The sequence below is a fragment of the Oncorhynchus gorbuscha genome, linkage group LG08 (assembly GCF_021184085.1).
Source record: "Oncorhynchus gorbuscha isolate QuinsamMale2020 ecotype Even-year linkage group LG08, OgorEven_v1.0, whole genome shotgun sequence".
Classification (NCBI taxonomy): domain Eukaryota; kingdom Metazoa; phylum Chordata; class Actinopteri; order Salmoniformes; family Salmonidae; genus Oncorhynchus; species Oncorhynchus gorbuscha.
Window position 1 is genome coordinate 8,163,271 of NC_060180.1, and position 12,534 is coordinate 8,175,804.

At 46.8% G+C, this 12,534-nt stretch overlaps 1 protein-coding gene across 2 annotated transcripts in view; it reads left to right on the forward strand.

Annotated features, from left to right (window-relative positions):
- The window catches only part of LOC124041146 (sodium/calcium exchanger 1-like), a 228,537-nt gene extending 218,324 nt beyond the window's left edge, over positions 1-10,213 (forward strand). For both annotated transcript variants that reach the window (XM_046358371.1, XM_046358372.1), the window contains exon 7: positions 9,467-10,213. In XM_046358371.1, the coding sequence (XP_046214327.1) occupies positions 9,467-9,843 (377 nt within the window). In that variant the 3' untranslated portion in view covers positions 9,844-10,213. The remainder of the gene's footprint in view (positions 1-9,466) is intronic.
- The last annotated feature ends 2,321 nt before the right edge of the window (positions 10,214-12,534 follow it).

Here is a 12,534-nt window from a genome sequence, read left to right on the forward strand (position 1 = left end):
GAGGTACCAGAAGGGTTAGTGGTGAGGTACCAGAAGGGTTAGTGGTGAGGTACCAGAAGGGTTAGTGGTGAGGTACCAGAAGGGTTAGTAGTGAGGTACCAGAAGGGTTAGTGGTGAGGTACCAGAAGGGTTAGTGGTGAGGTACCAGAAGGGTTAGTGGTGAGGTACCAGAAGGGTTAGTGGTGTGGTGAGGTACCAGAAGGGTTACTGGTGAGGTAGTGTGGTGAGGTACCAGAAGGGTTAGTGGTGAGGTACCAGAAGGGTTAGTGGTGAGGTACCAGAAGGGTTAGTGGTGAGGTACCAGAAGGGTTAGTGGTGAGGTACCAGAAGGGCTAGTGGTGAGGTACCAGAAGGGTTAGTAGTGAGGTACCAGAAGGGTTAGTGGTGGGGTACCAGAAGATGAGTGTCTTTAGAGGCAGAACAAGGGCAGTGATTCAGATGTGGAGTCACACACACACACACACACACACACACACACACACACACACACACACACACACACACACACACACACACACACACACACACACACACACACACACACACACACACACACACACACACACACACTGCTCTTTGCAGTTTGGACTGTAGCAGCAGCCTGGGTGTGACTGCATGTTTCTCCATGAGTTTCACACTATGTACAGAGCACACACACACACACACACATAGCTTGATAGCTTTCAACTGGGCCTGTTACAGTGCTTAGCTAATTAGCACCCAGTCCATGTAGTAGACACTGAGCCGCTTCACATACCTGCTGACCAGCCATGCACTGTAACTTACTCAGGGCTCAGGGCTGGGGTCACCGCTCTGCACTACTTTAACCCTCACTAGTACCGTTAACCCCATTTCACTAGCAATAAGGACTGGGAACAAAAAGGTGTAGAGAAATAATACAAGCAGTCAATAGTCGTTGTCTGTGTTTCCACAAAGTGTGTCTGTAACTTTCAGATTACACACATGACAGTATGGTGTACTCCCAGGTGTATGTCGTTGCCTCCTAAACACATTTTAACACCCCGTTCTCTCCCCGTTCTCACACAAACACACACACACACACACACACACACACATCACTGCGCTGCTCCGCCACCCATGTTAATTAGCCTGGAGTAATTGTTCATGGGGCTCAGGTGTGTTTTGTGTTCCACCCTTCAGTGTTCAGGAGCATGAGTGTGATACATGACACTACACACGAGGGTAAACAATATAACGAGGGGGTTTAGCTAGCATTAGCCGCCAAAGCGCTGTGCTGTTGTGCTGCATAAAAGGACAACACAACTCCCACCCCACTCTATTTATAGTCAATATAACAACACACCTCCCACCCCACTGTAATTATAGTCAATATAACAACACACCTCCCGCCCCACTGTAATTATAGTCAATATAACAACACACCTCCCACCCCACTCTATTTATAGTCAATATAGCAACACACCTCCCACCCCACTGTAATTATAGTCAATATAACAACACACCTCCCACCCCACTGTAATTATAGTCAATATAACAACACACCTCCCACCCCACTCTATTTATAGTCAATATAGCAACACACCTCCCACCCCACTGTAATTATAGTCAATATAACAACACACCTCCCACCCCACTGTAATTATAGTCAACACACCTCCCACCCCACTGTAATTATAGTCAATATAACAACACAACTCCCACCCCACTGTAATTATAGTCAATATAACAACACACCTCCCGCCCCACTGTAATTATAGTCAATATAACAACACACCCCCCGCCCCACTGTAATTATAGTCAACACACCTCCCACCCCACTCTATTTATAGTTAATATAGCAACACACCTCCCACCCCACTGTAATTATAGTCAATATAACAACACACCTCCCACCCCACTGTATTTATAGTCAATATAACAACACACCTCCCACCCCACTCTAATTATAGTCAATATAGCAACACACCTCCCACCCCACTGTAATTATAGTCAATATAACAACACACCTCCCACCCTACTGTATTTATAGTCAATATAACAACACACCTCCCACCCCACTCTATTTATAGTCAATATAGCAACACACCTCCCACCCCACTGTAATTATAGTCAATATAACAACACACCTCCCACCCTACTGTATTTATAGTCAATATAACAACACACCTCCCACCCCACTCTATTTATAGTCAATATAGCAACACACCTCCCACCCCACTGTAATTATAGTCAATATAACAACACACCTCCCACCCCAGTGTAATTATAGTCAATATAACAACACACCTCCCACCCCACTGTAATTATAGTCAATATAACAACACACCTCCCACCCCACTCTATTTATAGTCAATATAGCAACACACCTCCCACCCCACTGTAATTATAGTCAATATAACAACACACCTCCCACCCCACTCTATTTATAGTCAATATAGCAACACACCTCCCACCCCACTGTAATTATAGTCAATATAACAACACACCTCCCAATATAACCCCACTGTAATTATAGTCAATATAACAACACACCTCCCACCCCACTGTAATTATAGTCAATATAACAACACACTCCCACCCCACTCTATTTATAGTCAATATAACAACACACCTCCCACCCCACTGTAATTATAGTCAATATAACAACACACCTCCCACCCCACTCTAATTTATAGTCAATATAACAACACACCTCCCACCCCACTGTAATTATAGTCAATATAACAACACACCTCCCACCCCACTGTAATTATAGTCAATATAACAACACACCTCCCACCCCACTCTATTTATAGTCAATATAACAACACACCTCCCACCCCACTGTAATTATAGTCAATATAACAACACACCTCCCACCCCACTGTAATTATAGTCAATATAACAACACACCTCCCACCCCACTGTAATTATAGTCAATATAACAACACACTCCCACCCCACTGTAATTATAGTCAATATAGCAACATACCTCCCACCCCACTGTAATTATAGTCAATATAACAACACACCTCCCACCCCACTGTAATTATAGTCAATATAACAACACACCTCCCACCCCACTGTAATTATAGTCAATATAACAACACACCTCCCACCCCACTCTATTTATAGTCAATATAGCAACACACCTCCCACCCCACTGTAATTATAGTCAATATAACAACACACCTCCCACCCCACTGTAATTATAGTCAATATAACAACACACCTCCCACCCCACTGTAATTATAGTCAATATAACAACACACCTCCCACCCCACTCTATTTATAGTCAATATAACAACACACCTCCCACCCCACTGTAATTATAGTCAATATAACAACAATATAACACACACCTCCCACCCCACTGTAATTATAGTCAATATAACAACACACCTCCCACCCCACTCTATTTATAGTCAATATAACAACACATCTCCCACCCCACTGTAATTATAGTCAATATAACAACACACCTCCCACCCCACTGTAATTATAGTCAATATAACAACACACCTCCCACCCACTGTAATTATAGTCAATATATAGTCAATATAACAACACACCTCCCACCCCACTCTATTTATAGTCAATATAACAACACACCTCCCACCCCACTGTAATTATAGTCAATATAACAACACACCTCCCACCCCACTGTAATTATAGTCAATATAACAACACACCTCCCACCCCACTGTAATTATAGTCAATATAACAACACACTTCCCACCCCCCCACTGTAATTATAGTCAATATAACAACCCACACCCCCACTGTAATTATAGTCAATATAACAACACACCTCCCACCCCACTGTAATTATAGTCAATATAACAACACACCTCCCACCCCACTGTAATTATAGTCAATATAACAACACACCTCCCACCCCACTGTAATTATAGTCAATATAACAACACACCTCCCACCCCACTGTAATTATAGTCAATATAACAACACACCTCCCACCCCACTGTAATTATAGTCAACACACCTCCCACCCCACTCTATTTATAGTCAATATAACAACACACCTCCCACCCCACTGTAATTATAGTCAATATAACAACACACCTCCCACCCCACTGTAATTATAGTCAATATAACAACACACCTCCCACCCCACTCTATTTATAGTCAATATAACAACACACCTCCCACCCCACTGTAATTATAGTCAATATAACAACACACCTCCCACCCCACTGTAATTATAGTCAATATAACAACACACCTCCCACCCCACTGTAATTATAGTCAATATAACAACACACCTCCCACCCCACTCTATTTATAGTCAATATAACAACACACCTCCCACCCCACTGTAATTATAGTCAATATAACAACACACCTCCCACCCCACTGTAATTATAGTCAATATAACAACACACCTCCCACCCCACTCTATTCATAGTCAATATAACAACACACATCCCGCCCCACTGTAATTATAGTCAATATAACAACAAACCTCCCACCCCACACTATTTATAGTCAATATAACAACACACCTCCCACCCCACTCTATTTATAGTCAATATAGCAACATACCTCCCACCCCACTGTAATTATAGTCAACACACCTCCCACCCCACTCTATTTATAGTCAATATAACAACACAACTCCCACCCCACTGTAATTATAGTCAATATAACAACACACCTCCCACCCCACTGTAATTATAGTCAATATAACAACACACCTCCCACCCCACTGTAATTGTAGTCAATATAAATATTGGTCCAGCTGTTGGCCAATGTCCACCTCTACCTCTGTGTTGATGTGTTTTATTTTCGGGTTGGAGCTCTTGCTGTGCTTGGTTGATACACTTTGTAGGTGTTATGGAGAACGACAGGGTATTTAATGAAAGTCTCTCCCTGTTTTTTCTCAGTGCAGGTACAGATGTAAGATATTCATTTGAGCCAGTTTGCTACAGCAGGAAAATAATCCGGCAGCAACAGGAAATGTGAATTATTATGTGGATTATAATGAATGGACATTTTTGTAAGGGTTGCTACATTTTTCTTAAGTGGAAATCAAGTCTGACATTTTAAAGCTGTAGCTCAGTTGGTAAAGCATGGCGCTTGTAACGCCAGGGTAGTGGGTTCGATCCCCGGGACCACCCATACGTAGAATGTATGCACACATGACTGTAAGTCGCTTTGGATAAAAGCGTCTGCTAAATGGCATATATATTATTATTATATTAAAGTGGAAATTACAAGCTTGAGAAAACTTTTTAAACCTCAAATACACTACAAGCTGTACATTTCCTGCATTGCAACAGGATGATCAAATTAAGATCTGACAACTGTAGAAGGACTTTTAAACATGTCCCGTTAGTACCACGGACCTACTGTCATTATTTTCAGTGTTATGGACTGCTCCTCTATAAGACCTTACTAGGCAAACAGCTAATGGTTGATATATTGGTTGATATAATGGTTGATCCCTGTAAGATGTCCATCTGTAGGCGTGAGCGTGACATTTATCATATAGGCTTGGATAGTTTATGGGGCGCACAGTCACAGTCAGTCCGAACACATCTAGAGAAAGAGAGCAAGAGTAGCGCTCTACTGTTCTTCCTGACCAAAGTTCCTATTCAGTTACTAATTCTATGTTTCTGAGTACAAATGAGTATTGTGAGAGCACACCGGATGTGACATCATCAGCATCGCTTCCTCCTGGCCTTGTCAGGAAGGGACAGCAGAGAGGGGGTGAGGCCTAATCGCCGTAGAAACCGATATAGCCATTAGTGGCAGAGAGAGGATGTTGCTGCATATTAACAGGGCCGGAGAGAGCAGCAGATCTGTGCCAGTTAAATGGCTGGGGATTGTAGGGCTTGTCAAAGACAACAGTCTCCACTTTGACTGTGTGATGTCGCAGCCAGGAAGTGATTAGCAGTCAAGCTGTTGTCATTTTTGCCTTTTTCTGCTGTCTGCTTGAGAAAAACGATTTTCTTGGAGGTAGAGATGACCCAGGTTTGACTGCAGGCTCTTGATAGGGCAGAGGAGATTTAATATGCTCTCACACAGTGGGGGAGAGAGGATCAATGAGAAGGACAACAGGTGGGATATCTGCCAATCGCACACACACACTGTGCTGATTACACACCCACACACACACATGGTCACACAGAGACATTATATCTACCCACATACACTGTTCTCTATCCTTACACAATCACAGCCACCAAGAGGACTGAAGTGTGTGTGTGTGTGCATGTGTGTGTTTGCATGCATGTCTCTCTTATAGATACTCTGTTTTGTCTTGTGGAGAACTGTGAGACACCACACCACACACCCCCTCGGTTTCCTCCCTTCCCTCCATCCCTCCTTCCCTCCATCCCTTCTTCCCTCCATCCCTTCGTCCCTCCATCCCTCCATCCCTTCTTCCCTCCATCCCTCCATCCCTCTTCCCTCCATCCCTTCGTCCCTCCATCCCTTCTTCCCTCCACCCCTTCGTCCATCCCTCCATCCCTTCTTCCCTCCATCCCTCCATCCCTTCTTCCCTCCATCCCTTCTTCCCTCCATCCCTCCATCCCACCTTCCCTCCATCCCTCCATCCCTTCTTCCCTCCATCCCTTTTTCCCTCCATCCCTCCATCCCACCTTCACTCCATCCCTCCGTCTCTTCCTTCTCAGTGAAGCTGAGATGATCAGTGCAGATGAGGCAGCCCCTGTCTGTTCTACATCAGCATTTAGCCACTCCCCTGTCTCTCTGTCCGTCCTGCTTTTGTCCTCCCTCTGCATTCTGCTCAGTGGGTCAGAGAGAGAGAGCCTTTTGTCCAGCCTGCCGTACAAAGCCTGAAGAAATGATTGCTCTTATTGAACCATTACATTGATTGAGAGAGTCAGAGAGACAGAAAGATAAAGGAAACACATGTAAATGACAGCTACAAAGTATATTGAAAGTAACTGCTTCCGCACAGATGTGGTTCTTGAGTTAATTAAGCAATTAACATCCCATAATGCTTAGGGTCATGTATAAAAATGCTGGTCAAGCCATTACTTTGGCTACCAAGGCTATGCCCCCATAGGATGGTAAAGCCCCCATCCACAGGGCACAAGTGGTCACTGAATAGTTTGATGAGCATGAAGACTATGTAAACAATATGCCATGGCCGTCTCAGTCACCACATCTCAACCCAATTAAAAACGTATATGTCTGTCTGTCTGTCTGTCTGTCTGTCTGTCTGTCTGTCTGTCTGTCTGTCTGTCTGTCTGTCTGTCTGTCTGTCTGTCTGTCTGTCTGTCTGTCTGTCTGTCTGTCTGTCTGTCTGTCTGTCTGTCTGTCTGTCTGTCTGTCTGTCTGTGTGTGTGTGTGTGTGTGTGTGTGTGTGTGTGTGTGTGTGTGTGTGTGTGTGTGTGTGTGTGTGTGTGTGTGTGTGTGTGTGTGTGTGTGTGTTTCTTCAGTCTAAGCCTTTTTGTGAAGCAAAAGGGTAATTGTTCTGATCAGCCACAGCTACTGAGTCCAATGTCCACACTCGTATGCCCATGTCAGTTCTTGTCCTGTGCCATGTTGAAGTCACCAGAGCTAGATTCCCATTGAATAGTGCCACCCGGTGCCAATGACCATGTTATCATGTCCAGCTGGCAGAGGCTGGTGCCAGTTTAGTGAATGGAGTCACTCTGAGGAACAGTATGTCTCAACCTTGTAATCCACTCTTCTACTCTTCTCTCTCTGTCTGTCTCTCTCCCTCTCTCTCTCTCTCTCTCTCTCTCTCTCTCTCTCTCTCTCCCTCTCTCTCTCTCTCTCTCTCTCTCTCTCTCTCTCTCTCTCTCTGTCTCTCTCTCTCTCTCTCTCTCTCTCTCTCTCTCTCTCTCTCTCCCTCTGTCTCTCCCTCTCTCTCTCTGTCTCTCTCTCCTCTCTCTCTCTCTCCCTCTACCTCTCCCTCTGTCTCTCTCCCTCTCTCTCCCTCTGTCTCTCTCTCTCTCTCTCTCTCTCTCTCTCTCTCTCTCTCTCTCTCTCTCTCTCTCTCTCTCTCTCTCTCCCTGTCTCTCTCCCTCTCCATCTCCCTCTGTCTCTCTCTTCCTCTGTCTCTCTCTCTTTCTATCTCCCTCCCTCTCTGTCTCTCTTTCTCTCTCTTTCTCTCTCTTTCTCTCTCTCATCTATGTGCTGCCTCTTCTCTTCTCTCCTCCCCTTACCTCCCTCCCCATCTCCTTCCCCCACTTCTCTTATTTTCACCCTGTTTCCCCTGCCCATTTGGCCAGAACTGAAAGACCAATTCCTTTCTCTGCTGAAGGTGCCAGGAAAAGGAGAGGATGGGGGGGCACAAAGGAAGTGAAGAAGGATTGAGGGACATAAAGGGGAATAAAACAGAGTGCTTTGTCACTTGCCAATGAAAGACATCTTCAAAATTAGGCTAGTTGCCCTGATTCTCTATGGAAGCATTTGCTCCTGGCGAGGTAACAACTTAGCATACACATCTCCACTCCAGAGAGTGGATGGTCTCTTCCTGCTGGGTTGCTGTTATTCCTAGAGCAGACTAGTTAAATCCAGTCACAGAGACAGCCATTTATAAATAGGATTGTGCTTGCATCAGGTATTGAACTGGGTCTGGGAGAAAGACACAGACAGAATAGTTCTGCTGAGATGGAGGTCCTGTCACAGCAATGGTGCCAACTTTGCTCCCTGATTTTAGTCTCCAGACAATTCATTAAACAATGTTTTATGAAACAATGCTGTTCAGGGTTCTCTAGTCTGTGAATTAACATTTAGGTTTTTTGTTTTGTCTGTCACCCTTCACCCACATCCCCTTCCCCTTCCCCATACCTCATCAACATTCATTCCTCCCCTTCTCCCCTTCTTCCCTCCTCCCCTTCTCCCCTCCCCCCCTCCTCCCCTTCTCCCTTCCTCCCCTTCTCCCCTTCTCCCCTCCTCCCCTTCCCCTTCTCCCCTCCTCCCCTCCTCCCCTTCTCCCCTTCTCCCCTCCTCCCCTCCTCCCCTCCTCTCCTTCTCCCCTCCTCCCCTTCTCCCCTCCACCCCCCTCCCCTTCTCCCCTCCTCCCCTCCTCCCCTTCTCCCTCCTCCCTTTCTCCCCTCCTCCCTTTCTCCCCTCCTCCCCTTCTCCCCTTCTCCTCTCCTCCCCTTCTCCCCTCCTCCCTTTCTCCCCTCCTCCCTTTCTCCCCTCCTCCCCACCTCCCCTCCTCCCCTTCTCCCCTTCTCCCCTCCTCCCTTTCTCCCCTCCTCCCCTTCTCCCCATCTCCCCTCCTCCCTTTCTCCCCTCCTCCCCTTCTCCCCTTCTCCCTTTCTCCCCTCCTCCCCTTCTCCCCCTCCCTTTCTCCCCTCCTCCCCCCTCCTCCCCTTCTCTCCTCCTCCCTTTCTCCCCTTCTCCCCTCCTCCCCTTCTCCCCTCCTCCCCTTCTCCCCTCCTCCCCATCTCCCCTTCTCCCCCTCCTCCCTTTCTCCCCTCCTCCCCATCTCCCCTCCTCCTCTTCTCCCCTTCTCCCCTTCTCCCCTCCTCCCCTTCTCCCCATCTCCCCATTCCCCCAGACACCTTTGCCAGTAAGGTGGCAGCCATCCAGGACCAGTATGCTGATGCATCCATCGGCAACGTGACGGGCAGCAACGCGGTCAACGTGTTCCTGGGCATCGGCGTGGCCTGGTCCATCGCCGCCATCTACCACAACTCCAAGGGCAACGACTTCAAGGTAGACCCGGGGAGCCTGGCCTTCTCCGTCACTCTCTTCACCATCTTCGCCTTCATCTGCGTGGGGGTGCTGATGTACCGGAGGCGACCTTCGATCGGCGGCGAGCTGGGAGGTCCGCGGACTCCCAAGATACTGACCACCATGCTGTTTGTCAGCCTGTGGCTGCTGTACATTCTGTTCTCCTCGCTGGAGGTCTACTGCCACTTCAAGGCCTTCTAAACAGCATCAGACTTAAGAAGGCCCAAGAAGAGCTAACCAGAGACAAGAAGGAGGCAACAGCAGTGGTGAAAAACATTTTCCTCTTGTCATTAATAAACCCCCCTTTCCCCTATCCCCCTTTTAAGAAGTGAAAGATATGCCCCCCTCCTCTGTCCCCATGGTCTAGTGCTTAATGGATGAAACTGGTTGTTAAGGCGAGGAGAGGCCTGTCAAGGGTAGGACAGACACCCCTCTGAAGTCTGTAAAATGGCAGTTGAGTGTGTGTGCGTGCGTGCGTGCGTGCGTGCGTGTGCTTGTGGGTGCATGTGCGTATGTGTGTTTGTGGGAGCGTGTGTGTGTGGGTGCATGTGCGTGTGTGTTTGTGGGTGCGTGTGTGTGTGGGTGCGTGTGGGTGTGTTTGTGGGTGCGTGTGTTTTGTGGGTGCGTGTGTTTGTTTGTGGGTGCGTGTGTTTGTGGGTGCGTGTGTGTGTGTTTGTGGGTGCGTGTGTGTGTGTTTGTGGGTGCGTGTGTGTGTGTGCGTGCGTGTGCTTGTGGGTGCATGTGCGTATGTGTGTTTGTGGGAGCATGTGCGTGTGTGTTTGTGGGTGCGTGTGTGTGTGTTTGTGGGTGCGTAGGTGTTTGTGGGTGTGTAGGTGTTTGTGGGTGTGTGTTTGTGGGTGCATGTGCGTGTGTGTTTGTGGGTGTGTGTTTGTGGGTGCGTAGGTGTTTGTGGGTGTGTGTTTGTGGGTGCGTGTGTGTGTGTTTGTGGGTGCATGTGTGTGTGTTTGTGGGTGTGTGTGTGTGTTTGTGGGTGCGTGTGTGTTTGTGGGTGTGTGTGGGTGCGTGTGTGTTTGTAGGTGCGTGTGTGTTTGTAGGTGCATGTGTGTGGGTGCGTGTGTGTTTGTGGGTGCGTGTGGGTGTGTGTGGGTGTGCATCCTGAAGGGGGAGCTGTTTAGTATATCTCTTACTACTCAGCAACCTTCCAGAAACAGCATCGTCCACGTCTGATGCTTGTTTCAAACTTAACACTAGACATCTGAGTGAAATCCTTTAATTCCCCTGAACATCATTATTGATATGTATATGCATGAACATCCCCCAAAATGATTCAGCTGTTAAGAAACGTAGTGGTTGGGAGTAACAGCTACTTTTAAAGAAGGTCTCTCCTCTGTATGTGAGTCTTAATAAATCTCAGTTAGGGCCTGGCTGCAAGAGCTGCCCACCACCTTCTGATCCTCGGTTTGATCCCCAGTAGAACATCTGATTAGGGTTCCTCTGTTATTTATCTTGCCGCAGATGTAGTTATGTAAAAGGTGAAAAATCATGGAGTTTAGTATAATTTGACCTTTAAGGCCGTTTTGTTTTTGAATGGCCAGCGTTACCATTTTAACTTTCAGATAACTCGTTGTCAACTTAAATGATACTTTTTATAACTAGCCCAAGATGGCTTTTCCAGTTTAGTCAATGGGATTGTCATCACTACCATACTTGATTCAAATTGCAATAGAATGCAGAGAAGCCATACTGTATAAGCTCTATCCATTGGCCACACTCCTTTCAGCAGCTTCCCCAAATGGCTCTTCCTATCCATATGTGTGTCTAAGTTCCTCCCTGACTGGTCTTTCTATCAGTCCCAATTCTCTGTGGGCTCTACAGCCAATTCTTATCCACTAACCCTAACTAGAAACTTTAACCCTATCCTAAACAGAAACCCGCCCCTATCCTAAACCCGCCCCTATCCTAAACCCGCCCCTATCCTAAACCCACCCCTATCCTAAACCCACCCCTATCCTAAACCCACCCCTATCCTAAACCCACCCCTAAACCACCCCTATCCTAAACCACCCCTATCTAAACCCACCCCTATCCTAAACCACCCCTATCCTAAACCACCCCTATCCTAAACCCACCCCTATCCTAAACCCACCCCTATCCTTAACCCACCCCTATCCTAAACCCACCCCTATCCTTAACCCACCCCTATCCTAACCCCACCCCTATCCTAAACCCACACCTATCCTTAACCCACCCCTATCCTAAACCCACCCCTATCCTAAACCTGCCCTCAACACTTAACTCACCCCTAGCCTAAACCTGCCCTCAACACTAAACCCTCCCCTATCCTAAACCTGCCCTCAAGACTTAACCCACCCCTATCCTAAACCCACCCCTATCCTAAACCTGCCCTCAACACTTAACCCACCCCTATCCTAAACCTGCCCTCAACACTTAACCCACCCCTATCCTAAACCTGCCCTCAACACTTAACCCACCCCTATCCTAAACCCCCTCAACACCCTATCCTAAACCTGCCAACTCAACAAACCTGCCCTAACCCCCTCCCATATCCTAAACCTGCCCTCAACACTTAACCCATCCTAAACCTGCCCTCAACACTTAACCCACCCCTATCCTCAACCTGCCCTCAACACTTAACCCACCCCTATCCTAAACACTTAACCCACATGCTCTTCTGTCTCCACTGAGCTGCAAATCTTAATTTATATTCCATCAAACAATATCTTATACATAAAAACATCAATTGTAATGATGGACAGAAGTGTAGATTAAACTGTTTCTATAATGCAGTAGCCCTATAGAGACATTTTACAGCAGTTCAAAGTGAAGCTGGTGAGAAATACATTGGCTGAGTATTTTCTCTTTTCAGAGGTAAAAAGCTTTTGTCTTAATAATGCAATCATTTAAATCCAC